We start from the raw sequence: 18,431 nt of genomic DNA, 5'->3' as shown, positions 1-18,431 counted from the left end.
ATTGGGCCAGGCTAAGGGTGGGTTTTCTTTTTTGCGCCCTTTCTGGAAATGGCAGTCCTCTATCCACCGTCAGTTGGTAGGTTCTGCACTCTCACATAGCCCAGGAGTTGCCCCACATGTACGTCCCACTCTCACCCTGGCCCAGGTGGGGAGACCAAGGCTTACACAGAGGAGCTGTCCTGCCTCTGTCAAGGATGCTCAGGGGAGTGGACTGCAGGCCGCAGGCTGCATGGGCCGAACCTGGGCTCCGGCGCACGGCGTCATGGCGGATGTGGTGGGGCCGGGCCTGCCTTGGTGCCAGCCCGTGGTCTCGTGACCCCTGGCGTCCTGGGGGTATGTTCAGAGGCGGCCTTGTCTGGTCAGGGCTCCTCAGCATGAGGTAGGGTGTACAGACCCATTCTGGACGTGGAGGCCCATGCCGCTGCAGCTGTTCTCCTATAGAAAGGCCCGGGGCCAGCCCTGCCCTGCTCCCCAGCACAGGCGCAACCCACAAAGCCCATGCCCTCTGGCTGCCCCATGTGGCTGCTGCACCTTCACGCTGGGCTGGGGCCTGGGCCCCTGCTTGAGAGCCACTGGAGCCTTTCCTTGACAAACAGTGCTTCTGTTCAGGTTTCCTGTTGTGTGTGGGGATGACAGCCCTTGGAAAGTGCTTGTGCCTGGTGCTCACCTGGGGGACAGTGGCTGGCCAACCCAGCTTGTGGGGGAGGATGGTGGATGGGGGCTCTGGGAGGGCCATGGGGGGTGCTGTGGGAGGACGGGGGATCTAGGAGGGCCATGGGGGTAGCTGTGGGGGGTGCTGGGGTGCTGGGAGAGCCTTGAGGGGCACTGTGGGGGTACTGGGGTGCTGGGAGGGCCTTGGGAGTGCTGTGGGGGGTGCTGGGGAACTGGGAGGGCCTTGGGGGGCACTCTGGGGGTCCTGGGGGACTGGGAGAGCCTTGGGGGGCTCTGTGGGGGTGCTGCGTGCTGGGAGGGCCTTGGGGGTGCTGTGGGGGTGCTGTAGTGCTGGGAGGGCCTTGGGGGTGCTGTGGGGTTCTGGGGTGCTGGGAGGGCCTTGGAGGTGCTGTGGGGGTGTTGGGGTGCTGGGAGGGCCTTGGGGGATACTTTGGGGGTGCTGGGGTGCTGGGAGGGCCTTGGGGTGCTGGGGGACTGGGAGGGCCTTGGGGGATACTTTGGGGGTGCTGGGTGCTGGGAGAGCCTTGGGGGTACTGTGGGGTTCTGGGGTGCTGGGGTGCTGGGAGGGCCTTGGGAGCACTCTGTGGGGGCCGCAGTTCCCTGGGGAGGATTTGTAGTCATAGAGAGGTATGATTCCTGATGGTGTAAATGACTGGCTTCTGTGTTGACCATTTCCTGGAAGTTAGAGAGCTGCTTCCTCCTTGTGCCGCCTGACCTGGGTCTCAGGTCTGTAGAACTGCTGGTCCTCTGGTCCTCCTCTGGTCGGCCAGGTCTCTCCAGGTCTTTGTAGCCCTGCCGGGTGATGCGGGCCTGGCCCCAGAATATCCATGTGTCTTTGCCTAGGCTGGCTGTTGATGAACAGTTTTTCTGGGTCCTGAATGACCTCTATCCCTTCATGAGAATCAGCAAGGATCTCCTTCTAATTTATACCAGTTCAAAGGTCGCAGGGCCTGACCCCTTAGGAAGCTGGCCTCAGAGAGGAGGTGGAAAGGCAGAACCCGTCGAGCAGCTCCCGGACCCCACAGGATGGATCTATGTCCCCACAGCACCGGGGGCTTGCCCTGGGGACCCGGCCGGACAACGATGGTGCCTCTGGGCCAGGTGGGGAGAGCCCAGAAGAGCAGACAGACTCAGGCGAGCGTTACTGACCTGCCAGGCAGCCCCTTGGGTGCCACAGGGAAGATTGCAGCCGAGACACAGAGCTTTGCGGGCTCTAGTGAGACCCCGCTGCCTTCAGGGCTTGACCTGGGGTCTGGTATGCGTGGGAGAGGGCCTCCGTGGGGAGGCCGTGTGGATGGCCCTGGCTGTGGGAGGTTGCACTATCTGCTAGAGCACACGGGGCATGCACGTGGCTTTTGATCTTCCCTCAGTTGAGTGTTGTTCAGCTTTTAAGAATCTTGATTAAGAAAAAAAGGTATTCTGGGGTCCATGCTTTTCTTTTTTCTTTCTTTCTTTTTTTTTTTTTTTTAAGATTTTATTTATTTATTTGACAGAGAAATCACAAGTAGGCAGAGAGGCAGGCAGAGGGAGGGGGAAGAAGGCTCCCTGCTGAGCAGAGAGCCCGATGCAGAGCTTGATCCTAGGACCCTGAGATCATGACCTGAGCCGAAGGCTGAGGCCCAACCCACCCAGGCAACCCTGCTTTTCTTTTTCATTGCCAAAAAGACAGTGTTGGGGAAAGATAGAAGGGGTTGCCAAGATGAGACCATCACGTTAGCTTTGACTTGGTGTTGCTGTGCACTTGGCATCTGCGTCCATGGTGTTCATACTGGTTTTTCTTGTCACTTTCAGCGTTCTGCTGGGGCACTGAGCAACAATGGTCATTTGTTCCCTTTTGAGAGTGATGGTAAGTGTTCCAAAGCCCAGACCCCTCTTCCTGGGCTGCTGTGGCCACGGGCAGGGGACAGTGCGCAGAGGGCACGAGACGTGGAGCTGGGGTGTGATGCTGACTTCCGCAGCAAAGGCCCTCCGGTTGCTGCCCGGGGAAGATCACCAGCGGCAGGCCTCCCCCTGCTGGGCTGTAGGTCAGGGCACAGCCAGGTCTCTCCCTCTGCCAGGCCAGGCCCTCCTGGAGCCGTAGCTTCTGAAGGGAGAACAGGGTGGGATCGGGTGCACCTTGGGGGGCATGTGCATCTCCCATGTGGCCCATGCTGGGCCATCAGTGTGCGTTGGGGCTCATCCCCCTGCCAGGGCATGCGCCCCCCGACCATCTAAAATCCACCTCGTGTGACTGTGTGAGTGTGTGCCGAGCCTGTTACCCTCTGCTCTCACTAACCTCGGCTCTGGGTTGCAGGCTGTGGCGAAGCCTATTAGCTGGGCTCTGACTCGAGTGCCTATCCTCCCTTGGCTGGCCCGGCTCACCATGGGTGCTGGGCGGCACTCAGAGGCCACCAGCAGGGGCGCTGTGTTACGTGGCTCTCTAGACTACTGAAGTGAAGGTTATTTACCAAATTCTTTTGTGATCTGGTAGAGGTAGGAGTGTGAGCCCAGCACCAGGCCCTTGGCTCTGTGTCCTCAGTGGGAGTCCATCCTGCACACGTACTAGTCCTCAACAGGGATTCCCAGGGGTCTGACCCTGCCTCTTTGCTGCCTAGGGTCACCCCAGGGCCTTGGCCCCTGCCTTTCCCTACAGGGGTCCTGGCCTGCTCTCTTGGGCCCCACTGCCTCCATGCCCAGGTCCCTAGCTGGTAGTGACTGCGAGTGGCTGCAGTGGTGGGGGCTGCCGAACTGACTGTTGGCCAGGTCAGTGGGATCAGGGTGTGGTGCACCTTGCCTCCGCATGAGGAGTTCCAGGAGACCACTCACCTGACTCTGCCCCCAGTGGGGCTCAGGGAGCTGCAAAGCTTGCGACGGCCACCCTGGTGGGTGCATCTGGGCTCTGGGCCCTCGGGGTGTGTGAAGGAGAGTCTGAAGAAGGGCTGGGGTGGGTGGGCTCCTCCTGGGGCATTGGGGGCTGGTGGGCGGAGGGAGCCCCTGTGCTCACATGGTGGGTGCTCACTTATGGGTCTGCCAGGTGTGGAGCGCGGACCCCGGACACTCGTCTTGTGGGAGGCTCCTGATAGCTGTGGGACATGAGCATGTGGAGGCTAGGGGTGGAGTCTCTGGCCCCATGCGTGGTCCCTGCTGCTGTGTGCCATGGCCATGCCTTGAGGTCCCGGAAGCTGAGAGCTGCCTCCTGGAGAGGAGGGGAGGGGCCCCAGCTGCCAGGAAGCAGCGGCCTGGCGGGTCTTACAGGTGAGGTCGCACACTGGAGGAAGATGTGGCCGCAGACAGGGAAGATGACGGCGGGCGAGTCTTTCCATGAAATGAAAGGAGAAAAACGTGCTCTGGTCATTTTCAGGGAATGACTAGCTGGCCTCGTTGACAGGTGTCTTCCTTGGAAAAGTGAGGCCGGCTCCCAGGCTGAGCTGCCCCAGGGAATGCAGGTGGGTCTGGGCCCGAGATGCCATGTCCCCCGGCGTCCACATGGCGTGAGCCTTCGTATCTGGCCGCGTTCCCAGCTGGGCTGGGACCTCAGGGCCTGGCATAGACCATGCCTTGTCCCCTGCTCATCCATCTCTTCTCTTTTGTGTTTCCTCAGAAGACAGGTGCCCCTGGAAGGTCTTAGGTGGCAGACAGCCCGTCGGGAGTCAGACGGTCACGGGCACATGGGGCCCCGACGCAGGCCTGGGGGCCGTGAGCGCCACAGACCTCAGGGAGAGCTCAGGGCCCCCTTTGGCCCCACCAACCAAGCGTCACTGCCGCTCGCTGTCAGAGCCGGATGGGCTGGCCCGCTGCCGCTCCCCCTGGCGCCCTGGAGGCTCCAAGGTCTGGACGCCAGTGTCCAAGAGGCGGTGCCACAGCGGCGGGAGCGCCACACCGCAGGAAAGCCTGCGGCCCGGCCCCACCTCTCCCCCCGCACCCCAGCCACCCTGGGCCAGCATCAGCCGCACAGATGGCTGTGAGGGCGGCCCGTGCCCCCCCTGGCGGCGCCGCCTGTCGCTGTCCCAGGAGCACCTGGCGGGAGTGGGCACAGCCCTGCCGTCTGCCAGCAGCAGCCGCTCATCCACACCTGAGCTGGGCCGGCGGCTGGGCCTGCTCCGGTGTCGCTCACAGCCCTGTGTGCTCGTCGGGAGGAGATGGCGGCGCCGGCGAGAGGAGCGCGCTCGCTGGCCGCGCCCGTCCTTGGACTTTCTGAAAATGACCCGGGTGAGGCTCATCTTGTTTCCTGTGTGCTCGGCCCATGGCACTGGTCCGGTAGTCTCCGCCCCTCTGTGGGAGCCCGGTGGCCTGGGGACGCGCTCTGGACCTGGCAGGGCCTGAGGCTGCCACGTCCTCTGCACCAGCTCCTGTGGCCATGCCGCCTGCCTGCCCGGGTGGGGTGCTCGCCCTGTGTACATGTGTGTGCTTGTGCGTGCGTGCGTGTGTGCATGTGTGTGTACGTGTGTGTGGGTGTGTGTGTGTGTGCTTGTGCATGTAGACGTGTCAGGGTCCTGGCCCCATGTGTCCCCATGGCTCTAGGGGCCCCTGCCCTCCCTGGAGCAGGATGGCCATGACCACCTTTCAGTGTGGGGAGCCGCTGAGCAGAGCGGTGAGATGGGGGTCAGGACGGGGCAGACCTGAGTGGGGTTCAGCAGGCAGGGGGGCAGGGTGGCTAGAAGCAGGAGGGCAGGGTGCAGAGTCGGGTGGGGAGCTGAACCCGGCAGCCCCAAGGAAACAAAGCCCCGGAGATGTGAAGCCTGCTTGTCTGTCTTTTTAGAGAGCAAGCAAGAGAGCACGAGCATGTGAGGGGTATGGGGGCGGGTATGGGGGGGCAGAGGGAAAAGAAGAGAGAATCTCCAGCAGATGCCCCTGCTGAGCTCAGAGCCTGACTCGGGGCTTGATCTCACACCCCAAGATCCTGACCTGAGCCAAAACCGAGAGTCAGACGCTCAACCGACTGAGCCCCCCAGGTGCCCTGCTTGTCTTTCTAAAATATTTTCTGTCATTGTTGGTAGATTGCTGGGTGTCCCCTGCCCCCGCATCCTCGAGGTCCTCTGTGCTGGCCCCCGGATTGGAGAGCCCCTCTGCCCGAGTCCCCAGCCTCACTGGCCTGTTGCCTTGCTTCACCTGTGTAGCAGTCCTCACCGAGCCCACACGGCTTCATGCTCAGCGGGGCGGCTCTGCTCTGTCCCCCATTTGCTCTTGCTCCGCGGGGCTGTGTCCCCCACTGGCTCATCGCGCCAGATGAGCCACTTCCCAGCCATCACGTGCGGTTTGCTGGGGGCTCAACGGGACGCCATCCGGGCCTGGGGTGTGTGTGGAGGTGAGCGGACCCGCACATGCCATGTCTCTGGGACAGTCTGTCGGGGCAGTCTGCCGGTGCTTCCTGAATTGACGTGTTTCTGGGAAGTGGCATTGCATTTAAGGTGTCAGTCTGGGGCACAGAGTTGCTTGTTGTATCTTTTAGGGCTTTTAAAATCTTTGGTGCGTTGGTAGCTGTCTCTTTTATTTCTGATGTTTTGAATAATCAAACATAAACAGATAGAGGCGTCGTGAGCCGTTGTGGTAGCTGATGGACACGTCCCATGGTGACCTGGGGGATGGAGGCCAGCACTGAGCCCAGCCCTCGGTCCTGCTGCAGCCCCATCCCTCCCCAGCTCCTGGCTGCCCCTGGTTATGCCTCTCAATGTGCCGTTCATGGTCGGGGCACACTGTCAGCCCGTGTTTCCACTTACACCACCACTGGTGCCGGGCATGCAGCCTCCCGCCCACAGGTCTCTGGTCTGCAGACGCCGGCGGGGGTCTGACAGTTGGTGCCCCTCTGACACTGGCTGCTGTGAGTGCAGACCTTGCAGGCTGAGGGCTCAGCCTCACAAGACCACCCCTGCTTCAGATGCCTCCTGTATCTCCCACCCACCGTCTACAAATCAGGGTTCCCACGACCTCCTGCTCAGGCTTGCAGAACTGCGGAAGCACCCTATACTAACTCATGACCCATTTATCATGAAGGACACAACTCAGGATCATCCAGACCAAAGAGACACACAGGGTGAGGTGAGGGGCAGGGGGCGCAGAGCTCCCACCCGCCCAGCCCCCAGATGTGCTCCCTAACTCGGGAGCCCTCCCGCTCCTCCCAACCCCTGTGCAGGGGTGTTTTATGGAGGCTCCACTGCCCAGATGCGACTTTTGAGATCGCTGGCCACTGAGGTGGACCACCTCTCTATCCTCTCTCCGTCTCTGGGGGTGGGGGTGGGGGACTTGAAGTCCAACCCACTGAGCCTGGCGTGGTCATTCCGTCCACTGCCCCATCCCAAAGCCACCTAGGAGTCCCCAGGGGTTATGTTAGTGTAAACCCAGGTATAGTTGAATGGGGCTCGTTATGAATCACAAAAGACATTGCTCACCCCATCACTCAGGAATTTCTAAGGGTTTAGGTGGTAGGAACCAGGAATGGCCAAAGGCTAAACCCATACCTCTTGCTGTGTCAGCAGGAATCTGGGAAGGTCAGTTATCTTAACCGGACAAAGAGGTAGAAGCAGCAGCTGAGCTGTTAAGGGCTAAGTGGCCAGGTTTGGTGACTCTGATGTTTTGGGCGAGATCTATAGGTTTCTCTCGGGTGCAGTGTTCACCTAGATGTCTCCTACAAGTGGGATGGACACTTATTTGTGGTCAACGTATAACGGAAGGGAGCAGGAAACTTAAAAACACTTTTGGAAGTGTGGATTTGACCCTTGAGCACTGGAGGACAGGAAGTGTAGGTGGCTGTGGCTGGGCTGCTGGGGGCTGGGGGCGTGCGTGGGAGGTGGGTAGGGGCCACCAGGCTCTGGGGGTGGCTAGGGGTACGTGTGGGGGCAGGCAGGGGCCGCCAGGCTCTGGGGGTGCAAGTGGGGTGTGGGCGGGGCTCCTGGGGTCTGGGGGCACACATGGGTGGGCAGGGGCCGCCAGGTTCTGTGAGGCACACGTGGGGCGGACAGGGGCTGCTGGGCTCTGGGGGCGTGCATGGGAGGTGGGCATAGGCCGCCACCCTCTGGCTGCCGCTGCGGGTGCAGAGGCCCCAAGCGTTGCCGGGGGCCACATGTGTGCCCTGACATCTTGTGCACCCTGATGTGCTTTGCTGCTGGGGGCAGGGGGTCCCCTCTAAGAAGCATGTTGCTGGTTGTGGGAAGTGGGCACATTCTGTCAGGTTCGTGGCTGGAGACCCTGAATATTCCCTTCTCTTGAGGTTTTGCATGTACACAAGGCTTCTCAGAATGGGCCTGGGCAAAGCGCTGTGGGGGAGACTGAGGCAGGACATGGCAGGGTTTGGATGGCTGTCCTGGGGCCTGCCTTCAGACGCGTCTGTTGTCCACGTGAAGGTGCGGCTGTGAGCAGGGACAGGAGCTTCTCGGTGGCTCTTGCATCCTTCCTGCGTGTGTGTGCCATGGCCTGACGCTCCTGATATCAGCAGGCCACTTTTGTGCCTTGACTTGAAGCTGGGGGGCGGGAGGGTTGGGGGGGTTGAGAACATGGGGCCCTTGACTGCAGGCCCAGACGTGGTGCGCTGGATGGCTGAGCAGCCCGCTGCCCTGCCCCCTACAGTGGCCACATGGCGGGGTCACCCAGCGGCCCCTGAGGCTTGGCTTTGGTCAGCGAGGAGGGGACACTGGCTAATCCTTGTTCTGGGTAAGCAACCGTTTCCACAGGAAAACTTAGAGAGTTTTAAATTTTTATTGGCAAAGTTAGGTTTCAAAGTTGAAATTAAAACATCATTATAGAAAATGTGCAGATAGTCATGGTTCCAGCCGAGTATAAGAACGGGTGCTGGTTTTTTTTGTTTGTTTGTTTTGTTTTTGCCTTTGTTTTTATGAAATTGTGTGTTTTCAGGGTTTTCAGAAGCCTTTTTGATGTGCAGGACATTCTGAGCCATCTATGGCATGATCGCAGAGCTGCTCCAGCCTATGACTCGGATGTGTGGCTCCCTGCCTCTGGGTCAGCGTGGCCTCCATGGCAGACTCAGCCCCCGAGGAGGGCGGGTGTAGTCAGGGTGGGGCAGACAGGGGCATGCACACACTTCCGTTGCCTGGAGCCATGTGCCAGTCTGTGGCATGTGGCATGTGTGGCACGTGCTGTAGCTTATTGGTCACCTGTGACTTTCAATCACTTTGTCATCTATGATGTTGGTTCCTGTGTTTATTTTTGTTACACCTAGTGCTTTAGGGGTTTTGGCAAGGACTCTAGCTGTGACTTCATGAGGGTCCCCTCATTAGGACAAGGGAACCAATTCGCGGCCTGAGTGGACAGCTGGGTGGTGACTCGTGGCATCTGGTCCTAAAGTCCCTGCATAGGTGGTTGAACGAGACAGTTGTGAAAGAGAACACAGCCGGCAAGCAGTGGGTGGCCTGGGGTTGGACACGCGGGGGCATTCACAAACTTTCCATGCCTGCCTAGACAAGGGTGGCCAGAGGCCTGAGCCCCTGCAGGGCAGAGGAGGGAGACCCTGTCCTCCGGATCAGGCAGCGTAGGGGTGGCCGATGGGGGGCTGTCCCGGGACATGTGGGTGAGTGGGTCCTGCAGGCGGAGGGACCCCTGGTTCTTCAGGCTGTTGTGGTTACTGGAGACCTGGAACTTACTGAACAGACCGTGGCATCCACAGCCCGAGAGTCAGGGACTCAGCTTGCCATCCTGTGGCTGGGGTCACGTCTTGTCTGCTCCAGCAGGCTTGCTGCGGCACTCCCTGGGGGCTCGTAGCAGAAGGGGCGCTGGAGAACGTGCGGGTCTGCAGCTGTCACCACTCTCCACGAGGCACAGCCAGCGAGGTGTGTCGGTGTGCGTGTGTGCACAGTGGCGGGGGCTTCCTCTGCCACCCACTGGCATTTGGGATGGGCAGGCTGGGCCCGCAGTGTGGGGCTTGTCCTCCGTCTGCTTAGGGGCTGTTTGTGCCCCATGTGCGAGTCTCAGTCTGAAAACTTGATCCTTTCATTTACGCGTTAGTGTCGGGGTGTCACATCTGCTGTCCTTTAACTTTTCTCCTTTCCTTGCTCCGTTAGCAGGTTATTTTGTTACTTACATTTAGGTGGGAGGTGAGGCTATGAGCACTGCACCGCCCTATGGGCAGAGGGATGTTGTTACCCTTATGGTGACAGCAGGCCCAGGGTCACACTCTGGTCCCCACTTCACAGTGCTGGGGTCAGAGGTGGGCGCCGGGGTTAGGTGTCAGGTGTGGGTACTGGAGTTAGGTGTGGACACCGGGGTCAGGTGTGGGCGCCAGGGTCATGTGTCAGGTGTGGGCTATGGGCTCAAGGGTCAGATGTCGATGGCGGGGTCAGGTGTGGGCACCAGGGTCCAGAGCAGATGCTAGGGTCAGGCACGGGTGCCAGGTCAGGCACAGTGTGGGACACATAGGCCCGATGGCTGGGGCACTGGGAGTGTGCAGCTCCTGGGCTTGAGGTCAGGGGAGGGTTGTGAGTGGGTGCCCATCAGGCCACTGCAGGCTTCTCTTGTGGGGTCAGCACAGATCTTTGAGGGGAGATGGGAGCGTCCCCAGAGGCCCCAGGCAGCCCAACTCGTGCTCTGTGGGTGGTGTGGGTGGGAGGTGTCCGGGTTTGTGTGTCGTCCAGCTCTGCACTGGCCCTCTCCACACATGTGGGCATGTTTCCTTGCCGTGGTGTTATTTGGGGGAGCAGCTTCTTGGGTAGAGCCTGCCAGTCGGGGAGGTTTGGAAGACCACGTGAATCCAAAAGTATTTCTGTCCTGCTCTCCATGGAGCGGTTCCTTTGGGCTCAGGAGGCACTGCTGGCTGCCTTCTGGGCCAGCGTTGCTGTGAGGCAGGTGGCGCGGCTCGGACTTCCTCTCTGCCCTGCACACTCTGGGGCTTCTGGGCGACAGACCTGGTGTGTCTGTTTTGTGGACGGTGCTGTGTGCAGGGCTGCATCAGGTAGTTTCCTGGATTGTGGGGTGGGGGATTGGTTCGGTGTGCGCATTCACCGGCCCTCCCTGCCTTGGTGCCCGCAGCCTCCAGGACCCCAGCTGTCCAGACGTTGGGGCTCCTGCAGGCCGTGGATTCCCTTCTTGTCCCGCTCCAGGGCTGGAGCCCTGTCTCTGGGGGTGCTGGCAGTGTACTTGGATTTGGGGCTGTTTCTCACCCCTGTACTGCCTGCTCCTCCAGACTGTCCTCCCTGGTTCTAGCCTCACTTGTCTTCCCTGTTAGAGGCCACGGATGTTCTGTGACACTTCATGTCAGTTGGGTTTTGGACCAGAGGCTCTGTCTTGTGGGTGTGGCCTTCTGACCTGAGGTTTTGGGGGGTGACCTGAGTCTCCCACATGCTGGGAGCGCCCATGTCCCCATCTCTCTGAGTTTGCTGTGGGGTCAGGTTCCATGGAGAACACACCCAGTCCCCACCAGGGCAGGCTGGGAGCTGATGGGACCAGGCTCTGTGCTCAGAGTGCAGATGTCCGCTAGGCATCTGTTTGCCCGTGTTATCCCTCCCCCAGGCTGAGACCCACCAGTCCTTGGTGTCCTGGACCGCCCCCACCCATGTGCTGGCCTGGAAGTGGGGGCAGGGTCGAGGGATCCCATTGCTTCCCAGCCAGCTTCCTCATTCCAGCTCTCTCACCCGACACACTCAGACACACTCAGCACCCCTGCACACATGTGCACCTGCTGGTGTATACCCCATGTGTGGTGTGGACGTTCAAAGCCCTGCAGGCCTCTGTGGCTTGAACCAGGCCAGCCTCCTCCCTCCGCTGGCCGAGGACAGCACTCGGGTTTGCCACGTGGGTCCACATGGGATTTCTTGTTGCTGGGCATCTGTATCTCTCTCCACAGCCGGAGCCCTGGTTGGACCAGTGCTCGTGGGTGCTGGGTTCCAGGTGCCTGCAGGCAGCTGGGCTCCCCAACCGGGGCTCCTCCTCGGCCCTGGCCTTCAGGATGGCTGGGGCCCTGTGGGCCCCATGGGCAGGGTCTGGTCTGGCTGAGCAGAGGCGCGAGGAGCTCCCACCCGTGGCTGAGGCTGTACCATCCAGGAGTGCAGGTCCGCATGCTGTGGTTTGGAGACGGCTTGACGCCTCAGTGGGTGCCCATGGGGCTGGCTGTGTCCCGGAAAGTCCTTGAAGGGAACTTGGGATGGCTCACGGGCACCTCTGTTTTCTCTTCAGAGTCTCAGCTGCTTAGCGGGCGCTGGGACGTTGGCTTGGGGTGGTGGAGGCACTGGGCGCCAGCTCATACCCCCAGGAGGTCAGGGCCTGGCTCTGGGGCTGCGGCATCCCTGCAGATGGCACACAAGCTGGGGGACCCTTTCAAATCGAGAACCCCTCATTTATAATTAAAGTCTTGACCTTTGACTTTGGAAAAAACATAGTTTATGTTCATCTGCTTCAGTGGGTGACCTGAAACTAGAGTGACGATAGCAGTGGCGGAACTGTCCAGGCAGAGGGTCACACATGGCCACATGGCCCCAGCCGTCCCGAGGGGGCCTTACAGCCTGGCTGCCCGTCGTCCCCAGTGTTATGTGGGGGTGCACCCAGGGCACGCGGCTGATGCTGAATGTGGGTCATAGCTCTGCATGTGTGGCTTCATCAGTGGCCGCTATGTCTCCCAGGTAACCTGAGTGGCCATGCACAGAGCCTGCCACTTTCCACCTGCCACCCGTGGGTGGGCTCCTGGCCCAGCGACAGAGGACCTCTCTGCAGCGGTCCTTCTGCCACTGTCCAGCCACTGCTGGCTTGTGTGTGTGCCATGGGGTTGGGGGCCAGGCAAGGGCCCAGCCAGGCTGCAGAGACAGGCTGTGTCCTCAAGGAGTGACCCTCACGGTCACATCCACCTCGATTTGAATAAAGAAGTTATTTCCTGAGCCCTTGTTCTATGAGCAGACTATGTGACCAGTTGCATCTTTAAGGATTGAATCGTTAGAATTTTACTTTTCTGTGGCTTAAATATTATAGAACAACAAGGGAAGTCTGGCTGTTTCCTAGAGCCAAATAGTTTCCTTTTTTTTTTTTTATAAAGATTTTATTTATTTATTTGACAGACAGAGATCACAAGTAGACAGAGAGGCAGGCAGAGAGGGAAAGAGGAGGATGCAGGCTCGCCGCTGAGCAGAGAGCCTGATGTGGGGCTCGATCCCAGGACCCCGAGATCATGACCTGAGCTGAAGGCAGAGGCTTTAATCCACTGAGCCACCCAGGTGCCCCCAAATAGTTACCTTAAAAGTGCTGATTTCAAAGAGGATTTCTACTCTCCTAAGGGGCAAGTGTTTATTTACTTGAATTCATGGTGGGACTGTTTCTAGGAAATTTTCTAGCCAAGGAGATGGTCTGTTAGGAGGCAGGTCCCGGCTCTGGAAGGTTTGGGACTTGGCTGCGTGGCATTGTTTCGGCTTGTGCTCTGGGCTCCCAGATGTAGGTGCCGGGGCCCCGGTGAGAGTGTGGGAGCGGCTGCGTCCCCAGGACCCACCCCCCTCCGTGTGTTGCAGGTGACCTTCAGGGACCCCGAACCACGTGCTGACCCCTGTGTGGGGGCGGCCCAGAGGGGAGCCTGACCCCAGAGTCGCTGAGGTCACAGCTGGGCAGGTGGGAGGCTTCTCCAGCCGAGGGGTCGGCATGCGGTGGACCCCATGCAGGTGCTGCCCCAGAATGCGGGCCTGGGAGTTCGGGGTGAGGCCAGGGGGTGGTGTTGGGGAGATGGGGGGCCTGACTGGGCCAAGGCGGCTGCTGTTGTGTGTGGTCTGGAGGTGGGCTGTGGCTAGGCGTGAAGGGGAGGAGGCACATGCTCCCAGTTCTGGGGTCAGGAACCCTAAGCAGGGCTGGGTGGCCTGCTGGGTCTTAGGGCCCTTGTGGAGTAGCTGAGGTGGGGGGGGGTGTGCCACTTGAGTGGGCAGGGCTCTATTTGCAGCTGGGGGAGAGCGCTGGTGTTGGACAGGATGGCTCTGGGAGCTTCCGTCTCTAACAGCACGGGGGAAACTTGGCTGGAGGGCTGGGGGAGGCAGTGCCGGCCCATCTGGGGAATGGGTCTCAGCAGTGCAGCTTCCTGGGTCAGCGCTGGAGGCCTGTCACTCTGGGCAGGCTTGAATGTGGTGTGTGGGTGATGTGCAGGGAACCCAAGATGCTTTATGTGAATGTGGGGATCTGTTCCTGGGTCACTGGGACACTGCCTCCCGTGTAACCCTGTGGAAATGCTTTAAGCCTGTATCTTTTCTGTTGCAGACTTTAAAAAATTCAAAAAGCCTTTGCTCCCTTGATTATGAAGATGAAGAGGAGGATGACAGCCAGGGGAAGCTGGCCCCGTATGACCCACATGGCCTCATGGGTGTCGTCACGCCCGGCTCCAGCCCATGGAGTATGCACCCCAGCCCCCGCTGCACCGGCCCCTGCCCCTGGGCCTCTTGGGAGCCCGTGGCCGCTGAGGGTGAGGGCGGCAGTGGCGGGGACCCCAGTGATGGGGATAGCGTCGGGGAGGAGGGCGCCTTTCCTCCTGGCCGTGGCGAGCTGGACCTGGGGCAGATCGAGAGCAACTGACCCCAGGCGGGCGGGGTGGGGGTCCGGGCTGGCAACGGACAGAAGCTGGGTTATGCAGAACTTTGAACAATAGGTATAATTTTTATCCAGTCTTTCTTAAAGAAGTATTTTGGATTTTTATGGCTGTTACAGTTCTGGAGAAAGCTGCTTTATTTTGAATGAGTTTTTGGAAGGGCGTTCTATGAAATGGGAGCTGTGGGCTGATGGTAGTGTGGGTGTGTGTCCCTTTTCTGAAACCCCTGCCATGCAGGGCACAGGGGGCCGTGGGTGCTGCCTGGCCCACCGAGACCAATCTCTTGCCAGCTCTTCAGAGCTTGGACGGTGGTCTGATTTCAATAAAAGGAGTTTGCTTCCCCACATTTGTTTCTGGCTGAAAGCCGTTGGGCCTCGAGCCTGTGGGTCTCACACAGCACAGGGATTTCATTTAATGAAATGGGGGATTTCTGCCCAGGACACTGACCTCAGGAGGTTTGAGTAGGAGGGTATGGTTTGTGGTAGTGAAAGAAAACACTGATAACCTTTGGAGACATTTTCTTGATTTATTCACCCCCGAGAACATTTCCCAAGGTCACAGCCATTCACAGCGGCCACCGTCCCTGGTGCAGATGTAGATGGAAGGTGCTGGTCTGCAGGACGCTGGGCTCTCTGGGGCCTGCCTGGCAGCTCGTTCCCTGCAGGATGCGGGTCCTTTGGCCCACCGACCTGGCCGCATGGATATGTCCCACCGCTCGGGACTGACACATGCATTTGCGGAAGTCGGAAGTGGCCATCATGGCTTCACCAATGACTGTGGAAGAACTCTTTTCCTCCCACCCTGGGTTGCAGTCTGAGGGTCCCTGAGACTCTGGGGGTGCTCAGTTCATCTTGTTTGCTCCCTGGAGGGCCTCCTGAGGGAGCAGGCACTCTGAGTCTCAGCAGTTGTGCTCTGGTCGTATGGGTGCAGAAAGCTGCCTGTGTTTTGTTTTAGAACAGTCCACTTGTCCAGTTAGTGGCTCTCAACCATGGGGGAGTTTAGAAAACACTGGTGTCAGGGCTCCTCTGGGGTGTCGCCTGCATGGGATGGGGGCAGGAGCTGTTGGGTGGTGTCCGGGTTTAACCCAAAGAGGAGAGAGAGATGACGCAGGTGTGGCAGAGCCATCCCCCCTGCCCCAGGACACCGAGTCACCCTTGGTCCTCAGCGGCCTCCTGGGCTGGCAGACCTTTGGCCACGTGTGGTCTGGAGTGGGATCAGAGCCAGCAGGACACCTGCAATGCCAAGGAACTTTTGGGGTCATGCTGGTGCCCACAGGTGTCATTGGCGTCCCCAGAGCCAGCACCTTGCCAGGCAGGAGGGGGAGGGGCCCAGAGAGCCTCCAGGACCCGTAGGCAGGCCCTTGGTGGGCATGTGACTCAGGTCTCGGGATCACTGCACTGGATTCCCAGCACAGCTGCCAGATTCTACCCTGGGAGGTTGTGTTTGGGTTGAGTTTCTGGAGATGGGCTCTTTGTACTTACCTTCTTAGAGCCAGCAGTCCCCACTCAGAACTTTGCTCCAGGGTTGACCCATGGATCTGGTGGGGCGGGGTCCCTGTGCTGGCAGAGCCTGGCCACAGGGATATGGGGCAGCAACGGGTGGGGGGAGATGGGAGGGGGCCTTGGGGGACAACATGGAAGGGTACCGGCTGCTAGAGTGCCCTCCCAGGTGAGTCCTTGGCTGCTGCTGGCTGGGGGTCCCGGGCTGGGAAAGGACAGGAGAGCATCAGAGACAGAGGGTATGGACTGTGGGTGGGAGCAGGTCCAGGTGGCCCCCCAGACTGGGGACTTTTGGGGCAGGCAGGGGGGTAGGGTGGAGGGCTCCTCACATCCAGCAGGCCTGGGAGAGTGCCAACTGCTTGTCAGTGTCTAGCTCTGCGGGGGTCGGGGGCAGTCGGGATCAAGCGGGCAGGGGGAGGGCCGGACCAGGTAAGGTCCTGCAGTGGCACCAGTGTGGACATGGCAGGGTCATTCATCCCCTGCGCCATGGAGAAAGCTTACTATCCCTGGTGCTGACCCTCCCAGGGTACAACTCTGGATCAGCCCAGTGTCCCCTCCTGTTGGGAGGTGGGCCGGCTTAGAGGGGCTCCCCAGCTCAGTCCCCCTGGAAGCAGCCCCTCATCTGGGGATGCCCCCACCCCGGGGCTCCTGCTCTTCCCCTGGACCCTGTCCCCTCTCCTGGGCCCTCCCCCACTCCAGGCCTCCTAGGGCAGGGGGTGTTGGCTTCCGATAGGGAGGGTGCTAAGGCTGGGAGATGGGAGATGGGGCCTCTTGGCTGAGAAGCTGGACAGCAGCCCCCCTCTACTTGCCCTCACAGCCCAGGCTCCCTGTACCCTCTGTCCAAGGCCTCATCCATCACCCTCCACACTCCCCCAAAGACCCCCCCCCAACCTTGAGGGTTGACCTCACTCTTGGGGCCAGTGCCTGCCGCCTCCCTTTGGCCCCAGTATGTCCCTGCTGAGCGACCGCCAGAAACCAGGCCAGGGAAGGCAGCCATTGGGGATGGGTGGACCCTGAGCCCCCTGTCCACAGTCCCAGCCACCTATCTGCTGGTCTGTTCACGGGGCCCTCATGGCTGTGGTCCTGGCTGACTGTGCACCTGCCCACCAGGCGGCTCAGGGGACTCTGAGGGAAGAGGCATGGCCAGGGGCCTTGGCCATGATGGGCAGTGCTGGGGCCAATGGGGGCATCCCCCTTTGTGTGCAGGGCTCTCATCCCTTGTTCCGGGTTTTCCCCAGCCACCTCTGCCTGAGGGCCAGTGCCCAGACCCTGCAGACCTTCTGCCTCCCTGCTGGCCGGAGCCAGGTGACAGAGGGCAGTGGTGGCCAGGGGCAGGTGTCTGCAGCTCTTGCCTTTCTACCCAGCGGGAGAGACAATGCTTTCACCTTCTGTGAAGGCACGGGTTGTGACTCCCTGCCTGTCTGACCTCTGGGTGGAAGAGGACCCCCCACCGAGGACCCTGCACCCCATACCGGTGCCAGTGGCCTCCTGACACCTGGCCAGGGACACAGATGCAGACCCCTCTGTGGAAACATCAGAGAACCAGGTCTTGGGGCCCCTGTCTCGCTCGTTTGGCAGAGGTTGCTAAATGACTGCCGGGCGCCAATACAGGCCTGGGGAGGCAAGGGACAGGTGCTGGTGTGGGCCTGGGGAGGAGGGACGGGTGCTGGCATGGGCCTGGAGAGGTGAGGGATGGGCGCTGGCACGGGCCTGGGGAGACAAAGAACCAGCACTGTCAGGAAATCGGTTCCACCACACGCACAGCTCCGGGAGGGGAGCAGCCTGGGGGCTCCAGGGTGGCCTGGGACTTGGGGAGAATGAGGGTCCAAATGCCCTGCCTAATGCACTATCTGAAGGTGGACAAAGACAGCCCATGAGTCTAAGGGAAACCTACAAACTATTTCCAGAAGTTATATGCTGCAACAAAACCTGACAAAATTCCAAGCAGAAATCCACAAATCCGACCTAGCTGGAGGGTTTTATTTATCCCCTTGTAGCAGCTAAGGGGACCCCGGAGGAAACAGTATGGATGTATAGGATTTGATCACCCAGCGGGTGAGCCCCAGCCGGTCAGCAGAGCCCCTAGCAAGAGGGCGGGTGCTGCCGGGACTTGGCCCTGGGGAGGCCAGAAAGAAAATATCTGTGTAGTTCCAGGCACCGGTATCACACAGACTGTGTTTTCTTGCCATAACCCAACAACAAAAAGTAAACAAAACCTTGTGTGTTTGGGGAATTTAAAAATGCATTTTACATAACTCATTGACCAAAGAAGAAATCAACGTTCGGGTTAGACAATACTTAGAGCTGAATGATCCTGAAAATGGTACACATACCAAAACTTGTTAAATATATCTTAGGTTGTAGAAGGAAGAACATCTATGGGGCGCCTGGGTGGCTCAGTGGGCTGAGGCCTCTGCCTTCGGCTCGGGTCGTGGTCTCGGGGTCCTGGGATCGAGCCCCGCATCGGGCTCTCCGCTCGGCGGGGAGCCGGCTTCCTCCTCTCTCTTTCTGCCTGCCTTTCTGACTACTTGTGATCTGTCAAATAAATAAAAATCATAAAAGAAAAAAAGAAGGAAGAACATCTAAAGCCTACATGATTATATTAGAAAAAATAAGAGTGGGAAGTGAGCCAGCCTAGCTTCCAACTGAAGAACGAGGCAGAGGTCAGCAAATGTCCTTGAAAGGAAGTAAGTATTTTGGATTTTGAGGAGCGCAGGTGGTGTCTGTCCTTCCCCCACTCCCCGATTTCATCCCTGCACTGTCATCTGCTGACCCCCGATTGTGGAGAATGAAAG

The 18,431-nt window shown here is 59.7% G+C and overlaps 1 protein-coding gene across 1 annotated transcript in view; it reads left to right on the top strand.

Annotated features, from left to right (window-relative positions):
- The window catches only part of FAM53A (family with sequence similarity 53 member A), a 30,413-nt gene extending 15,765 nt beyond the window's left edge, over positions 1-14,648 (top strand). Inside the window, exons 3-5 of the mRNA XM_080797291.1 lie at positions 2,464-2,518; positions 4,253-4,860; positions 13,813-14,648. Of these exons, the coding sequence (XP_080653417.1) occupies positions 2,464-2,518; positions 4,253-4,860; positions 13,813-14,124 (975 nt within the window). The 3' untranslated portion in view covers positions 14,125-14,648. The remainder of the gene's footprint in view (positions 1-2,463; positions 2,519-4,252; positions 4,861-13,812) is intronic.
- Positions 14,649-18,431: the final 3,783 nt, after the last annotated feature.

The sequence above is a fragment of the Martes martes genome (assembly GCF_963455335.1).
Source record: "Martes martes genome assembly, chromosome: 2".
Taxonomy (NCBI): domain Eukaryota; kingdom Metazoa; phylum Chordata; class Mammalia; order Carnivora; family Mustelidae; genus Martes; species Martes martes.
This window is presented reverse-complemented; position numbering and strand designations above follow the sequence as displayed.